Source organism: Cololabis saira, chromosome 21 (assembly GCF_033807715.1).
Source record: "Cololabis saira isolate AMF1-May2022 chromosome 21, fColSai1.1, whole genome shotgun sequence".
Taxonomy (NCBI): domain Eukaryota; kingdom Metazoa; phylum Chordata; class Actinopteri; order Beloniformes; family Belonidae; genus Cololabis; species Cololabis saira.
This window is the reverse complement of record NC_084607.1, coordinates 5528620-5547126: the sequence shown is the minus strand read 5'-3', so window position 1 is coordinate 5547126 and position 18507 is coordinate 5528620. Positions and strand designations below refer to the sequence as shown.

The window sequence follows — 18507 nt, the reverse complement described above, 5'->3', positions numbered from 1 at the left end:
GGCGTGGTGAATTTTTTTAACCCCTTTTTTTTTTTAGTGAAATGATTTTCTAACTATTTGACTCGAACCTGAATTGAATTAGATGCATATTTTTGAATGCCATGAACACATGGAAAACAAATTATTATCCAGCAATTCACTTTAATAACAAAATGAACTGAATAAAATAAGTATCTTTCTTAACCCTTGTACTGTCTTTGGGTCAAAATGACCTAATTCTCCTGCTCTCTCCTTCTTCCCTTCCTCTTTTCTCTCTTCTCCTTCCTTCCTTCCTTCCTTCCTTCCTTCCTTCCTTCCTTCCTTCCTTCCTTCCTTCCTTCCTTCCTTCCTTCCTTCCTTCCTTCCTTCCTTCCTTCCTTGCTTCCTTCCTTCCTTCCTTCCTCACTTCCTTCTTTCCTCCCTTCCTTCTTTTCTCCCTTCCTTCCATCCTTCTTTTCTCCCTTCCTTCCTTCTTCCTTTCCTTCTTTTCATTCTTCCTTCCTTCCTTCTTTCCTCCCTTCTTCCCTTCCTCCTTCCTTGAGCCGAAGACAGCACAAGGGTTAAACAGAAACCTGTCCTGCTTAAATTAAAATTGTATAAATGAATATAAAACAATAGAAAGAAAGCAGAACATCCATTCCGTAATCGTGCACATTTTTAGTGCACTAACAAAAGTGCAAACAGAAAAGTTTGTAGAAAACTTGTGAACATATTTGTGCCTCAAAGGCCACGTCTGGAACCGTGATGAAAAACGGCAGCAAAAGTAACATTTTTCAGCAGTGAAACCCAGAATAAATGGACCTATGCAGGTCTGAACCAATACGGCGTTGATGAAAAGTGATAAAGACACGCACAAAGATTTAATAATATAATGTTTTCAAGAGATTAAGATGAAACAGGTCCCAGCACACGGTTCACATGCTAAACAGGAGACACACTCCGGAGGACGTCCCGGAGTTAATCTGAGCGAGATGCTGCACCAGACGAAGTGTGGAGGCCGGACGGCGCGAGGCTGCAACAGTGCAGTTACATAACACTCTGCAGTTTGATTAGTGGCTCAGATAGAACTGTTTACGTCAGAGCACGGAGAAGTCCTGGGGTTTAATCAGGTTCAGTCCACGCACCGGTTTGAGAAGGAAACAATCAACAATAAAACACTTCCTGGCAGCATTCAGAAGCTCTTCCAAAGCAGAGTTAGCCAACAGGAACGAAGAGGAACATTTATGTTCAGGAAAATAAAGGCAAGAACCAACGTTAAACAACGATGCATCTCAGTGACAGGAGTTAATCTGTGGAACAGCTTAGATACAGAAATGAAAATGTGGAGCAGTGTGGAGCAATGTGGAGAGTTGAAGATGGTTTCTTGTTTTATATGGTTTTGTGCTTTGCATCGTTTCTCTATTTGCAGCGTGTTTGATGATGCTGCATTTGTCTTTGTTTTTTTCATTTGCACCACGTTCCTCTTTTTGTACCTCGTTTTGAGTTTGTGAATTTGAATCGTTTCTGTACTTGAAGCCGTTTTCCTTAACCGAGACGCATTAGGCTGTTGCAGTGCGTTTGGCCCTTGTCGGCCACTGTAATATGTATATACAACAAAAATGATATTTTTTTTTTAGTATAACCCTGATGATTTACACCTGTACTTTAGGTTATTTGTGTTGTGGAATTTGAAAGGACCAATAAACTAAACTAATCTAAAAAAACTAAAACTAAACTAAAAGCAGAGCGTCTCCTCCGTTTCACGCTCTCAAAGTGGAGTTAAGATAAAGCTAAACCTGTAACTTCATGCATACAGCTATTAGACACTAGACACCTGCAGCCTGGTTTATGCTTTTATTTTCGTACATTTGTACATCTGTCCGTTCCAAAATGTTGTTTCCATCACTAACCAAACACACCTCTGCGTCCTTCATTTGACTTAGTGTGGTTGCTAGGCAACACATCCACCAGGAGGTGGCGACGGGTCACTGAACAAAAGTCCATAGACTCAAAATTGATGATGATGATGATGATGACCGTAATTTTCAACATTTAATGGTTATACCCAGCAGCCCCCGGGACGAGGGGCAAATGCCATAAAGAAGCATAAAGGTTACTGAGGGTACATTTGTTACTTTGGTCCCAGCTCTCTGCAGGTCATTCACTAGTTTCCCCCGTCTGGTTCTTGATCATTTTTACCCCCCGGGGTGAGATCTTGCGTGGAGCCCCAGATGGAGGGAGATTATCAGTGTCTTGTATGTCTTCCATTTTCTAATAATTGCTCCCATGGTTGATTTCTTCACACCAAGTAGTAGTGAAACGAAACGAATTTGACGGAACTTTGTTCTTGTTTGTCACTTGGCACCGACCTCCCTGACCTTGTTTAGATCTTGTTTCCCTTTTGAGGCTTGATGGATTGTACACATCAAACACAATATGTGTACTCTTGTACTTAAGGGCATAAGCATGTATACTCTACTATAATGAGAATTTGATGGCCATCTTGAAAAAAGGGCCGACATCTTTAACTAATAAGACAACCCCCAGGTTGTCTTAATAGTAAGTAACCCTACTGGAAATATCAGGTTATGAGAGTAACATTTTCATGAATCCATGTTCTCGTAACAACAATCAATCTTACAAAATTCTCACTTTTCCAGTACAAGTTTCTGTATGATGTATCTCAAGAACCGTAATGGATACAAACATGTACTTGGTACCAAAATGTCCACAATACCCAACTTTATATTCAACTTTAATATATCTATGGGGCTAAAAATCAAGGCATTTTGAGTTATAAAGGAAAAAGCACGTTTTTGGGCGGTCATCTTGGATTTTGGGGCCACCATCTTGGAATTTTGAGTGGCACGCGCCTGTTCCCTAAAGAGTAGACCTTGGAGAGTATCTGTGCCAAATGTCATGCTTCTATACCAAAGTGAAGTATTGTGTTGATAAAATGAGTTAATCTGCTGCATTAAAGCTGTTACTGTAACTATTGCAGATTCAGTCTTCCCAGCCTGGTTGCAGGTCTACAGTTTAGTTTCTCACGTCCTTTGACAGCTCTTTGGTCTTGGCCATAGTGGAGTTTGGAGTGTGACTGTTTGAGGTCGTGGACTATACTTATTTTACCCAGGAATTTACCAATTCATTCAGTAAAAATCCTACAATGTGATTTCCTGGATTCCTGGAAAAAGACAGGAGTCCCTTCAGAATAAAAGAGGCTTTATGTCCACACGTGACAGGGAGCTAAACAGCTCTAATTGGTTTACCATTTCATGCATGAATGCAGGTTCCTCTGCTAACTTCTAGTGGAGATGACGGGATGATCAGACTCAGTTTAACGGAAATACGATCCTGTTGTACGTAAAGATGTAAGCTGTAGAAAAGAGACGCCCCCCCTGCCCGGCGGCAGCTGCTTCTCAGCTTGACTGATGTCATTTTTTTAAATCCACTTCCCACCATTTGTGCTCGGTAACGCCAGAGAGCAGGGATTGTCTGTCCATCCACCCTGATGCGGGATGTTTCTATGGAGATAACATTTGAAACACATGCTGCTGGAAGTGAAACAAGGCCAGCTGAAGGCTGTCTAGTCTTCCAGCCTGGTAGGAGCCAAACATGCCTGCGTGCCCCTGAGCAAGGCACCGAACCCCCCAACGGCCCACTAGTGTAACTAGTGATGGGTTAAAAGCACAGGACTAATTTTGATGTGTTTCGTGAGATATAAACTGATAAATAATCAGAGAAAATTCTCCTCATGGTCCCAAGCACTGGAACAGAGTTGGTAAATCAGCCTTTTCCTTTTCCTTCCTTCCTTCCTTCCTTCCTTCCTTCCTTCCTTCCTTCCTTCCTTCCTTCCTTCCTTCCTTCCTTCCTTCCTTCCTTCCTTCCTTCCTTCCTTCTTTCCTTCCTTCATTCCTTCTTTTCTTCCTTCCTTCCTTCCTTCCTTCCTTCCTTCCTTCCTTCCTTCCTTCCTTCCTTCCTTCCTTCCTTCCTTCCTTCCTTCCTTCCTTCCTTCTTTCCTTCCTTCCTTCTTTCCTTCCTTCTTTTCTCCCCTTTGTTCCTTCTTTTCTCCCTTCCTCCCTTCCTTCCTTCCTTCCTTCTTTCCTTCCTTCCTTCTTTCCTTCCTTCTTTTCTCCCCTTTGTTCCTTCTTTTCTCCCTTCCTCCCTTCTTTCCTTCCTTCTTTTTTCCCTTCCTTCCTTCCTTCCTTCCTTCCTTCCTTCCTTCCTTCCTTCCTTCCTTCCTTCCTTCCTTCCTTCCTTCCTTCCTTCCTTCCTTCCTTCCTTCCTTCTTTCCTCCCTCCCTTCCTTCCTTCCTTCCTTCCTTCCTTCCTTCCTTCCTTCCTTCCTTCCTTCCTTCCTTCCTTCCTTCCTTCCTTCCTTCCTTCCTTCCTTCCTTCCTTCCTTCCTTCCTGTTTTATGTTTGTTTGTTTATTGTTTTGATATGTTTTTATTTTTTACGTAGTTACTTGTCCTTGTATGTATTTTCTTTTATATGAAACTGAATTTATTTTTCTGCTGCCATCTTGACCAGGACTCCCTGGCAGAAGAGATATTGTATCACAATGGGACTTTCCTGGATAAATAAAGGATAAATAAAAATAAAATAAAAGATATAAACTGATAAATAATCAGATCAATGGATATTGAATCTTCTTTGGCTCCCTCTGGTGGCCAGTAGGGGAACTGCACATCTTTGCTGGGTTAAAACTTTGCTTTGTTTGTTTCTTTTGTGCGTTTCTGTGGTAACATAATGTGCTTCACAGAAAACATCTGCACTGTTGTCGGCCCGCATCCAGGTAGATATAAGTTTATTAACAGCTTTTGCGTTAGTATTTCTGGGCTCAAGTGGATTCTATTAGTGAAAGACACAATCTCAGAGACAGGATGCTCCCTGGACGGCGTAAAACCTGGTAAAAGTACACCCTTCTGTCTGGAATAACGGTAAAGTAAATGAAAAATCCAGAAGCAGGAGCCGTCCTCTGGCCCGAGTCCCGGTTGCAGGGCGAGGTCCCGTTTATGAAGTGGATCCACTTTTTGCAGCTTTCTTGGAAGCGGCGGGATTACTGTGAGCACCGTCTATGTTTACTGCCCCGGGTTCCCAGGTCTATTTCTGTTGGGAGTTCGCAGCAAAGGCTGGGCGCCGTAATCGCAGCCTGTTGAGTAACAACCGGGTCTCACGGTGAAATGTGGAACAGACGAGTGCACAATCCTCTCTGGGTTCTACCCAGAAAGACGAGCAGTGGGAGACGGTGAGGAAGTTTCTGCTTCTGAAGGAAATCATGAATGAAGGCTGAACCCGAACAGCTGGAGGTTTAATCCTAATGTTCATGTAGGAAACCATGGATCCCGATTCCCGACCCAACCCTTGTTATCTGACGACCAACTCCTGGTGACTAAAAGCACGGCAGGTTTATTTCTGACACAAATCAAAGAGTTTTACACGAGAAAGGTTTTTAACATTGTTTTATGTTTTAACCCTTGTACCGTCTTTGGGTCAAAATGACCTAATTCTCCTGTTCCTTCTTTCCTCCTGCTCTCTCCTTCCTTCCTTATTTCCTTCCTTCTTTACTCCCTTCCTTCCTTCCTTCCTTCCTTCCTTCCTTCCTTCCTTCCTTCCTTCCTTCCTTCCTTCCTTCCTTCTTTTCTCTATTCCTTCCTTCCTTCCTTCCTTCCTTCCTTCCTTCCTTCCTTCCTTCCTTCCTTCCTTCCTTCCTTCCTTCCTTCCTTCCTTCTTTCCTTCCTTCTTTCTTTCCTCCCTTCCTTCTTTCCTTCCTTCCTTCCTTCCTTCTTTCCTTCCTTCCTTCCTTCTTTTTCCCTTCCTTCCTTCTTTCCTCCCTTCCTTCCTTCTTTCCTCCCTCCCTTCCTTCCTTCCTTCCTTCCTTCCTTCCTTCCTTCCTTCCTTCCTTCCTTCCTTCCTTCCTTCCTTCCTTCCTTCCTTCCTTCCTTCCTCCCTTCTTTCCTTCCTTCCTTCCTTCCTTCCTTCCTTCCTTCCTTCCTTCCTTCCTTCCTTCCTTCCTTCCTTCCTTCCTTCCTTCCTTCCTTCCTTCCTTCCTTCCTTCTTTCCTTCCTTCCTCCTTTCCCCCTTCCTTCTTTCCTTCCTTCCTTCCTTCCTTCTTTCCTTCCTTCCTTCTTTCCCCCCTTCCTTCCTTCCTTCCTTCCTTCTTTCCTTCCTTCCTTCCTTCCTTCCTTCCTTCCTTCATTCCTTCCTTCCTTCCTTCCTTCCTTCTTTCCTTCCTTCCTTCTTTCCCCCTTCCTTCCTTCCTTCCTTCCTTCCTTCCTTCCTTCCTTCCTTCCTTCCTTCCTTCCTTCCTTCTTTCCCCCCTTCCTTCCTTCCTTCTTTCCTTCTTTCCTTCCTTCCTTCCTTCCTTCCTTCCTTCCTTCCTTCCTTCCTTCCTTCCTTCCTTCCTTCCTTCCTTCCTTCCTTCCTTCCTTCCTTCCTTCCTTCCTTCCTTCCTTCCTTATTTCCTTAGAGACAGCACAAGGGTTAACATTTTAAATCATGGCTATTGGAGGAACAACACTGTTATCACAACCAGCTTAAACTTGTGTATTTTGTCTTAACATTAATTATCTGTTTTAATTCGTACGTACTATAATGTGCAAATGCAACACACACTTTGTATGTCACACAACTTGGATACTCTCAGTACCATAATATTACCATCGCTGGTATTTCATTATTGTAATATGCATTTATTTGCTCAAGTCACTTTAAACTCAAGTCACTTTAGATACAATCCATACAGCTTTTAAACGCTGCTAAATCTATTTTGCTACTATGTATGTTTTATGTTTGTCCCCTTGTTTGATTGTATTGTTTGACTGAATAGTTTTTATGTTTTCTGTGGGGCTGCGGGTGGAAACTAGCATTTCTGCTAAAGTCCGGTGTATTTACACTGCTTAATGTAGTGTTCATTAATATGCATTGTCCAGTCTGAAATAAACATTGATTTGATTTGATTAAAAAGCATTAAAAGTCCAATAGTTTAAAAGCAGACATAAAAGATGGACATGTTAAAAGGAATGAAACAAATGAGGTGCAAGAAATAGAGGTTGCAGTGCATGCTGGGAGATTACTGAAATGCAGTAGTAAATAAAAAAGTTTTGGCCCTGACGACCTGGGGGTCCTATTAAGTGTTAATTGGACAATTGATAAATGATTTCTTCAGCTTTTATAAATGGAAAAAGGCACCTTTTTCATAAAAAAAAAGGATTTTCATAAAAACATTCGCAGGAGGAAAAAAATGAATGAGGTCACAAATCAAGAGATCACGTTTCTCAACAGTTTTATGAACTTTGTTAAGAATAATCAATTAGAAAATGAAAATAAAACCCTGGTGGTTCTTACAGTTGCATGGACTTTTATTTTTTTTCCCAGACAATTGAAGATAATTTTGATGGAAGATTCAGCCTTGGCCCAACTTAGGGCCTGATTTACTAAAGGTTTGCGTGTGTAAAAACGTGTACAAACTTGACAGCACCCGCAAACCTTCCTTCCTTCCTTCCTTCTTTTCTCCCTTCTTTCTCCCTTCCTTCCTTCCTTCCTTCCTTCCTTCCTTCCTTCCTTCCTTCCTTCCTTCCTTCCTTCCTTCCTTCCTTCCTTCCTTCCTTCCTTCCTTCCTTCCTTCCTTCTTTCCTCCCTTCCTTCCTTCTTTCCTCCCTTCTTTCCTTCCTTCCTTCCTTCCTTCCTTCTTTTCTCCCTTCCTTCCTTCTTTCCTACCTACCTTCCTTCCTTCCTTCCTTCCTTCCTTCCTTCCTTCCTTCCTTCCTTCCTTCTTTCCTTCTTTATTTCCTTCCTTCCTTCCTTCCTTCCTTCCTTCCTTCCTTCCTTCCTTCCTTCCTTCCTTCCTTCCTTCCTTCCTTCCTTCCTTCCTTCCTTCCTTCTTTCCTTCCTTCCTTCCTTCCTTCCTTCCTTCCTTCCTTCCTTCCTTCCTTCCTTCCTTCCTTTTTCATTAAAAAAAAGGATTTTCATAAAAACATTCGCAGGAGGAAAAAAATGAATGAGGTCACAAATCAAGAGATCACGTTTCTCAACAGTTTTATGAACTTTGTTCAGAATAATCAATTAGAAAATGAAAATAAAACCCTGGTGGTTCGACAATTGAAGATAATTTTGATGGAAGATTCAGCCTTGGCCCAACTTAGGGCCTGATTTACTAAAGGTTTGCGTGCGTAAAAACGTGTGCAAACTTGACAGCACCCGCAAACCAAAGTGCCAGCTGATCTACTAACAGCGTGCAAAGAGGACTGCGTCTCTCAAATGCGCAAAATAGCACACGCAATCCATTTAGTACTTTTGCCCTGATGAATAATCAATATGGGGCGTACCCGCCAGAAATCGCTAAATACTGGGAGGGGAAGATGCAAATATCTCCATTTACCACACGCAATGAGATTTACCAAGCCTGAACGTTTTTGCGGGGATTGTGATTGCGTCTGTATTTAATACGTTCGAAAGGAAGGTGCTAATCTCCACATGCAAAAGGAGAAATATTTTATTTGAATGTTAAATCGAGTATTATTCAGCAAAAGGTTGCCACAGGAGGCACATTCATTTTTTTATTTGTGATAATAAATAAATCACGTGTTTTCATGGAGAAAAAAGTGTTTCTCATTGTGCGCCTATACTTGTTCTGCAGTCATACCCCGGTGTTGTGCCGTATTCAGCACCCCTGCCGTGAAAAGCACCCCCTCGTCTGACAAAAATGATATTCTCATTCCGTGTTCTGTTCATGTTCTGTTGTCCATGTTCTGTTTAGCGTCCAGTTAATGATTCATGTTTAAATGCGCTCATGGATTCGGGTAAAAAAAAAAAAATCGGGTAAATGGTTATTGATGTCATTAATTAATAGCCTGCTTACTGTGTTGTCTTCCATAATATTTGTAAATATATATAATATAAACTATATAAAATAAAGTATGTGTTTGTGTGTGTGTGTATATATAAATATATTGAAGTGTCAGTGTGTTGTTTTTTTTCTTGGTCTACTTATCATTGAATATACGAGGGGGTGCTTTTCACGGCAGGGGTGCTGAATACGGCACAACAATTTGCCTCTTCCACTAATATCTCTAACTCCAACTCGTCAAATTTCATTTTGCGCTTGCGACTATATCCTGCTTTCCATCCACTCTCCATGGCGCAAAGTTTGCGCCGCAAACCGTAAGACGCGCAACACCTCATTTAAATACTGCAGTTTGCACCTGTTATCAATTGCGCACGCAATCTTAGTTGATCACCCGCAAAACACACAACAACAGCACGTGCAAACTTTTTCAGTGCACACGCAATTTAGTACTCTTTATTTAGGATCTTAGTAAATCAGGCCCTAAGTGTGCAGACTGTTAGTCTGCTCAAAAAAGATTAGCACTGACCTTAAAGATGTTTTTGTTTACCCAAAGAATGTAAGAATGAATCATCCTTTTAAGCCTTAAAATCAGTATGTTTCCTTTGTTTCATCGTCATTCTGCACCGAGATTCAGATTCAGACGACTTAATTAATCCCTTTGGGAGGTTTACACCCATATAAAAGATAAAAATATAGATAAATAGAATTATATGAATAGAAAAGAAAAGAAATAAAAAAATAGGTATATAGAATAAAATATATGTGCATATACGCGTGTGTGCGTTTACCGGAAACATGTATAGTATAACATATACAGGACTGTCTCAGAAAATTAGAATATTGTGATAAAGTTCTTTATTTTCTGTAATGCAATTAAAAAAACAAAAATGTCATACATTCTGGATTCATTACAAATCAACTGAAATATTGCAAGCCTTTTATTATTTTAATATTGCTGATTATGGTTTACAGTTTAAGATTAAGATTCCCAGAATATTCTAATTTTTTGAGATAGGATATTTGAGTTTTCTTAAGCTGTAAACCATGATCAGCAATATTAAAATAATAAAAGGCTTGCAATATTTCAGTTGATTTGTAATGAATCCAGAATGTATGACATTTTTGCATTACAGAAAATAAAGGACTTTATCACAATATTCTAATTTTCTGAGACAGTCCTGTAGTATAACATATACATATATACTTATGTATAGAATATGCATGTATGTATGTATGATAGTAATTGTATGTCGGTAATACAAAAGTAAAAAAGACGGATCGTATGATTCCTGATGGATGTTCTGACCCTTAAATTTACTGAAATCTGGATCATCTCTCAGGTCTTATTCTTGGTAACTTAGACACTCAGTTTCAGTCCAGTTATTCATCTAGTTGGAAAGAGGATTTAATTTAATTTCCCACAACAATAATTCATCATTATTATGATCTCCGGGAGGTGCTGATTGTTTAGGAAGTGGAGACGGCTGGAAGCTTTCAGCTTTGGAAATCAACCGTTGGCCTCCAGAGAAAGACTCACAGGAATGTTTTCATTCCTGTCTCCACGGTAACTGGATCAAATCAAACAAGTCCAGCAGTCTGAAGGACCCAAACCGGACCTGTAAGATCCCTGATCCCCTGATCCCCAAAGATTTCTGTGGAAACCTTCGTCATAAACTGCTACGTTCACAAATACAAACTACAAGAAGCGTCATAATGGCGCTGACAAGTCTCAGCCCGGAGGGACATGACGCCAAAGACGGTGACAGCAGGATTTTAAGACCAAAATACAACTTTAGATGCGTTTGAAGGAAGAATGGAGCAAAGCAACATCTGATCTTAACACATTCACAGTTTCACGGCACATTTCCTTCTTCTTTCCCGTTAAATATCCGTTAAAACTTGTGTAAATACGTGGATGGACGACCACTTCCATGTACAGTACTCAACTCTTTGACCCCTTTAAATTTCCCTCTTTATTTGTGTTTATTACATGTTAAAATAAAAAAAAAAACTCCAATGTTGTCTTCAACAGTTTAAAAATAATATTTTGTATCATTATCAATACATTAAGTAATTTTACATTATTTTTCGCCAGGTTTGAGAAAACAAACGAGGAATTTGATTTTGGCAAACTTCAATAAAATAAAAAAAAATAAACAAATAAAGTTTAAAAGCTACAGTAATCCAAAATATTTTACATATTTAATTGTATAAATTGTAGCCAAGTTGTAGTAATCAAAAAAAAAAAAACTACAAAAACATACACACAGCAACACAACAACATATTTAAAGGTAGGGTAAGAAATTCTACATGACCCCCCCCCCCCCAAATGGCCTGAGCTCTGTAAACTAGAAACAGAGCTCAATTAACTGCAAAATCACTTACACCACCTTTAACTCCCTCCAATTTATTTATTAGTCAGTTTACTAAAAGCTGACAGTTTGTAACAGCTGGACTTTACCATAATGCCGTAAGGAACAGACATAAGCAAATGATCTTAGAAAGGCAATTGTTGCCACACACCAATAAGATAAAAAAAAAGTGTCAAACCTCTTCGTAAGAAAAATAAATGGAGTTTTAAATTGAGAAAGATTTGTCACTAGCGGAAAACATTCAAGTCATATTCCAGTTAATAGATTTATAAAAGAGGAAAATTCCTCCATAACGATGTGATACTTACGACGGAGTATTAGGGCCAAACTAAGACAAAAAAATAGGAAATTACGAGAATAAAGTCGTAATATTACGAGAATAAAGTCGTAAAATTACGAGAATAAAGTCATAGCCTAATGTTGCGAGAACAAAGTCGTAATATTATGAGAATAAAGTCATAATATAAAGAGAATAAAGTTGTAATATTACGAGAATAAAGTCATAGCCTAATATTACGAGAACAAAGTTGTAATATTACGAGAATAAAGTCATACAATTACAAGATTAAACTCATATTGTTGCGATAATAAAGTTGTAATATTACGACTTTATTCTCGTAGTATTACGACTTTATTCTCGTAGTATTACGACTTTATTCTTGTAACATTAGGCTATGACTTTATTCTCGTAATTTTACGACTTTATTCTCGTAATTTCCAATTTTTTTTTGTCTTAGTTTGGCCCTAATACTCCGTCGTAGATACTTCAAACAGGAAAACAATTCTTCAGGTTTCTGCAGTTGAAGGTGGATGTAAAAGCTTCTGAATTGTGGGGTACTTAGGATTGTCCACGTTATCCTCTTTTCAAATATACATGTAACTGATCTGTTTGAGGTTACTTCGCAACGCCCTGAAACCCGGTACAATCTGATGGTTTTTATCGTGTTTTCAGACACAAAGAAAGGGGGTAGAAACTTTAGCGCAGGGCTGTGGGAGGCCTGTAGTTGTGCTGACTGTGTCAGGACCGTCTAAGTTTAGAAGACGCCTTATGTCTATTCTTAGAGCCGCTCAGGTCCAGGGAGAGAGGTGAGAGAGGTGGATGGAGGGGAGTTGCAGCTCGGATGTTAGACGTCAAGGTGGGGATGTCCCATCAGCGCTGCCTGCGTTCAGCAAGGACCAGAAGTTCATTTATTTGGGCCCAAGCACTGACAGTGCGAAGGCCCTATTGTATCTGTAGGAATTTTTATTTTCCTCGTTTTTCTTTTGACAAAATGAGAGCCTTTTTTCCCCCTAAACGTGCCCCAAAAGTCACCAAATTTTGCACGCAAGCCAGGCCTGGTGAAAAATGTGATATTTAATGGTTTGCATTAATGGGCGTGGCCTAATGGCTCAACAGCGCCCCCTAGAAAACTTTGTGCCTCAAGCCTCACACTACAGCTTGACGTACATGCACGAAAATCGGTACACACCTGTATCATGTCGCAACCTAAAGAAAAGTCTCTTGGCGCCATGGCCCAAACCCGACAGGAAGTTGGCCATTTTGAATTAATCGTGTAATTTTGGCGCAATTTATGCCATTTCATCGGCCGCTTCTTTGCCCGAACTGTAACATGCACCCAGGTGTGTTATACATCAAAATGTGCGTCGCCATCCTGCAACGATGCGCATTACTTTTCTTAGTCAAAAGCGTTACTGTGGCTTCATCTGATTGGTAGATATAGTTTTGAGTCCTTGATCTTTATTGGTGAAAATTGCACGTGCGAAGGCCCGTTCATTGCTGCTTGCAGCTTTAATTATCACTTTATTTTGTAATTATTCGATGAAATAAAATCAACAGCAACTAGATATGAATAAAAAAAAAACACTTCTTCAGGTACCGTGGAGTTTAAAAAGGTTTTTGGTGAAAACAACATCTTTTGATGAGTTTAGCTGATAGCAAGGTGGAAGGTGTGGACGTCCACAAGGCTTCATCCAAAGCAGACATTTATCGTAATTTACCGTTGGTTTTTGGATCAAATGTATTCCTGTGATTCTCTCTTTTACCAGTTCCCCAAGCACAACGCTTATCCACTTTAAGATAAATAAATAAATGCTTCTACGGTTGTAGGTATGGGTTGTAGCTGCTGCCGAGCCGACTTTGTTTTGGAAGTACGGATCGGATTTATGCCAGTTTGGGAATAAAAATACGCTGAACCCTCACGACACTAAAAATGCTCCTTTTTATAAACACAAAGTTTAAAAAAAAAAAGAATCCAGTGATTTAAATGTTGATACAAGGCAAATAAAAACTACACTTTTTCCATTGATGTGAACGAGAGAGACCCGGATTGCAACGGAGGACGATGTTTCTGGTTGGTCAGTCAGGGACCAATAACGACATCAGTAACGGTGTTGGTGACGTCGTTGGTGACAACGTTGGTGACGACGTTGGTGACGACGTTGGTGACGACGCTGGTGACAACATTGGTGACGACATTGGTGACGTCGTTGGTGACGTCGTTGGTAACGACGTTGGTGACAACATTGGTGACGACGTTGGTGACGACGTTGGTGACGACATTGGTGACGACGTTAGTGACGACGTTGGTGACGACGCTGGTGACAACATTGGTGACGACATTGGTGACGTCGTTGGTGACGTCGTTGGTAACGACGTTGGTGACAACATTGGTGACGACGTTGGTGACGACGTTGGTGACGACGTTGGTGACGACATTGGTGACGACGTTAGTGACGACGTTGGTGACGACGTTGGTGACGACATTGGTGACGACGTTAGTGACGATGTTAGTGACGACGTTAGTGACGACATTGGTGACGACGTTGTTGACGACTTTGGTGACGACGTTGGTGACGACATTGGTGACTGTCATGGTACGATTATCACCAGGGTCTCGGGTGTTTCCTAAAACCATCGTTCTATGAAGGTTCTTAAACACTGTCGGTAATTGACCCTTTATCAGCCTTCCGATTGGTCCCTGACTGACCAATCAGAAACATCTCTCGTCTCTCGTTCACATCAACCGAAATAGCGTAGTTTTTACTTGCCTTGTATCCGAATTTAAAATCACTGGATTATTTCTTTTTAAACTTCGTATTAGTTAAGGGAACACTTGTAGTGTCGTGTGGGTGCAGCGTATTTTTATCCCCAAACTAGCAGAAATCCGATCCGTACCAAAATAAAGTCGGCTCGGCAGCAGCTATAACCCATAGCTACAACCGCGAAAGCTTAAAATGGTTAAGCGGTGTGTAAAAGTTGAAAAGTGACACCCGCTACCCAGACAGAATCACAGGAATACATCTCATCCCAAAACAAACAGTAAATCACAGCAAACTTTTGATAAAACTACGTGGACGGCCACAACTTCCACCGTGCTATCAGCTAAACTCATCAAAAGATCTTGTTTTTCGCCAAAAAACTCAGTTTTTAAACTCACTACACAGTACCTGAAGTACTTTTTCTTTATATCTAGTAGCTGTTGATTGTCTTGTGTGATTTTTACGTTTTTACAATGGAAATGGACGGGAGAGATGACAGTTTTGTCCAACCTAGCAACGGGGGCGACCTAGCAATGGGGACGGGGCTTGACGAAGGGTCAATTAGTGTCATTGGAGCGACAGATTTTAAGATGTTTGGAGATTAGTTCCTGGTTGTAACATCGTCAACTACATAATATAGTTCTTCACAATGTTTGACAATGTTCTCAACTACGCCTGATTACCGCTGTTCTTTGAAACGTTGACGGATCTGCGAGTGTGTCATGCGGTCCTTCTACCAGTTAAGCATTGATAGCTTTTATTGGGAAGAAAAATTGTTCCTACGCGCGGTTTCGAGTGCCGTCAACCCAAAAACGTTACCGTAGTAAAAACCTGCACATGGTAACTGTTGACAGGTTCAGCCCAGGTCACATCGAACACATTGGAAAACATCGCAGTTTGAACTTTGGTGGTTCAAAACCAACTTAATCCAGCGAGTTTTAGGAAACAATTCTAAAGCGGTTCTTGAAGAAAGGTGGCTGAGTTAGAACTGTTTGTCCGGTTCAATGTGAATAAATGCACCAGTACCACTGATTTCAGCTCCAACGTAGATGTTTTAAAGCCTCGTCTGTCATAATTTCACACTGAGTCCATCCTGCACGCAGCGTGACGCTCTAATCTGCCCAGAACCAGCTGTTTCAGAGCTAGAAGCTGTGGCCCGTTTCCAAGCAGCAGACCTGCAGGACGGACACGAGCCGGTCTGATCTGGATCTTCAGAGAAGGTCTTGACATACGATATGGCAGCAAGTCTAGTTTTCAAAGTAGAAGGTCGTGAATAGGGCGTTGTCTCAACCACTTCAACCAGGCTGTCTCACGAACAAAAAGTGATAAAACACACATATGTCATATTTTATTTGCACATATGTTTAACTGATAAACTTAGTTACTTGTGTCGTATTTCGCAGCCGGTAACAGTGTTTATATGAACGTAATTGACTCTTTGTTAGCCTTCTGATTGGTGATAATCGTACCATGACAGTCACCAACGTCGTCACCCACGTCATCACCAACGTCGTCACCAACGATGTCACCAACGCCGTTACTGATGTCGTTATTAACGTTGTGACCAAAGTCGTCACTGACGTTGTCACCAACGTCGTCACCAACGTCGTCACCAACGTCGTCACCAACGTCGTCACCAACGTTGTCACCAACGTCGTCACCAACGTCATCACCAACACCGTTACCGATGTCGTTATCAACGTTGTGACCAAAGTCGTCACCAACGTCGTCACCAACGTCGTCACCAACGTTGTCACCAACGTCGTCACCAACGTCATCACCAACACCGTTACCGATGTCGTTATCAACGTTGTGACCAAAGTCGTCACCAACGTCGTCACCAACGCCGTTACCGATGTCGTCACCAACGTCGTCACCAACGTCGTCACCAACGTCGTCACCAACGTCGTCACCAACGTCGTCACCAACGACGTCACCAACGACGTCACCAACGTCGTCACCAACGTCGTCACCAACGTTGTTACCAACGTCGTCACCAACGCCGTTACCGATGTCGTCACCAATGTCGTCACCAATGTCGTCACCAACGTCGTCACCAATGTCGTCACCAACGTCATTACCGACGACGTCACCAACGATGTCACCAATGTCGTCACCAACGTCGTCACCAACGATGTCACCAACGTCGTTACCGACAACGTCACCAACGTCGTCACCAATGTTGTCACCAATGTTGTCACCAATGTTGTCACCAATGTTGTCACCAATGTCGTCACCAATGTTGTCACCAATGTTGTCACCAACGTCGTCACCAACGATGTCACCAACGATGTCACCAACGATGTCACCAATGTCGTCACCAACGTTGTCACCAACGTCGTCACCAACGTCGTCACCAACGTCGTCACCAACGTTGTTACCAACGTCGTCACCAACGCCGTTACTGATGTCGTCACCAATGTCGTCACCAACGTCGTCACCAACGTCGTCACCAACGTCGTCACCAACGTCGTCACCAACGTTGTTACCAACGTCGTCACCAACGCCGTTACCGATGTCATCACCAATGTCGTTACCAACGTCGTTACCAATGCTGTTACCAACGCTGTTTCCTCCATTGGGAAATGGAGAATACTTGCGTGGTTACAACGATCTTGGCTATGATAATGATAATTTTGGGAAATGCATCCCAGGACCAGTTTTTTTATATTTCCGACCGTGCCAGTTTAGCGGGCCCCTGTAGCCACTAGGGGGGGCCCGAGCTCGAGGGTCGGCCTCAGTAAAGGGGATTTGGAGAGAAATAAATGGCAAATTCATAGTCACCAACGTCGTTACCAACAACGTCACCAATGTTGTCACCAATGTAGTCACCAACGACATTACCAACGTCGTCACCAACGTCGCCACCCACGACGTCACCAACGCTGTTACCGATGTCGTTACCAACGCCATTACCAACGCTGTTTCCTCCATCGGGAAACGCTTGGATCCTACTTGCGTAGTTACAACGATCTTGGCTATGATAATGATAATTTTGGGAAATGCATCCCAGAACCAGTTTTTTGATATTTCCGACCGTGCCAGTTTAGCGGGCCCCTGTAGCCACTAGGGGGGGCCCAAGCTCGAGGGTCAGCCTCAATAAAGAGGATTTGGAGAGAAATAAATGGCAAATTCATAGTCAGATATTACAGGTTTCCTTTCTGTACATTTCTAAGTTGTTTTTTTAATTATGTTTTTATGTTTTATTTTGTTTTGGGGTTTTATTCCTTACACACCAGGCATTTTTCCCCCACACGTGGCCTACTTCTTCTTAAAGTTTAACTGTTAACTGTTGCGTTGCCCCCACCTATACCCTCCCACTGGGGCCCCCAGAAAGCTATTACCAGGCCCGGTCCCATCCATGTGCATCACACACTTGTGTAAGAGGTTCTGGTCTATGGAGACTTGACCAAATGTTCAACGCTATCCCCCGACAGGCAGCCAATCAGGAGCACTGCTGCTATTTCAGGTGATGTAACATTTTTATCTCCACACCTGAGAGGTGCAAAGTCCAAGGACGGATGTCCAAGTTGCGAATAAGGAAATGATGTAAAAGCAAAAGCGTCGATAAGCTCAGTCGCTGCCCTTGTCCCTCACCTACAACCCTGACCTAAATCTGAGACCTGCCCTCCGCCGCGTCCGCTAACGCGTCGGCGTTTGGGCCTGATTGGTTGTGACGTTTCCTCTCCAGAGCAGACAGCAGGCTTTGGCCGGAGATCCCTGAGATAAAGAGGGATTTCACTAGCAAACACACTTAGAGACACGAGGCCTTACCTCCCGAGTCCGGTCCGGTGCAGGTCACCTCCAAACATTGTCCAAGGTACAAAACAGAGAAACCATGAATGTATAAAAAAAGAGAGAGAGAAAAGAGTCCGGTGGGTGCAGCGCCTCGCCCTCGGCTCGGGTCCAATCAGACCATGGTGCTCTTCTTCTCCCTGAAGTCGGAGCGCGACGGTTCGTGGTAGGTGGTGACCATGCTGGCCGTGTCCCAGCGTCCCGGCGGCGCCGAGGAGCTCTGCATCACCACCAGCCGGATGGGGGACTGGGTGGGCTGCGGGTCCGGGGCGTACTCTTTGGTGGGGTCCTTGCCCCGGCAGTCGTACATGATGCAGGATATGAGGAAGACCAGGAGCAGGATGACGTAGCTGGCGATGAGGATGCAGAGGTTCAGGGTGACCGGGTCGATCTCCTGGTAGTTCTCCAGAAAGCCCATGGTGCCAGCCTCATGCTGGGCGGCCCCGCGGGCCTTCCGAGAACCAGCGCCTGCGGGGGACGGGCAGGGAACCGG

At 42.5% G+C, this 18507-nt stretch overlaps 2 protein-coding genes across 2 annotated transcripts in view; both read right to left on the bottom strand.

Annotated features, from left to right (window-relative positions):
* mmd (monocyte to macrophage differentiation-associated) overlaps nt 1-18159 on the bottom strand; it is a 32244-nt gene extending 14085 nt beyond the window's left edge. Inside the window, exon 1 of the mRNA XM_061711070.1 lies at nt 17994-18159. Within this exon, the coding sequence (XP_061567054.1) occupies nt 17994-18031 (38 nt within the window). The 5' untranslated portion in view covers nt 18032-18159. The remainder of the gene's footprint in view (nt 1-17993) is intronic.
* Nucleotides 18130-18507, bottom strand: part of LOC133421457 (small integral membrane protein 36-like) — a 427-nt gene continuing 49 nt past the window's right edge. Inside the window, exon 1 of the mRNA XM_061711072.1 lies at nt 18130-18507. This exon is cut by the window's right edge and continues 49 nt beyond it. Within this exon, the coding sequence (XP_061567056.1) occupies nt 18130-18432 (303 nt within the window). The 5' untranslated portion in view covers nt 18433-18507.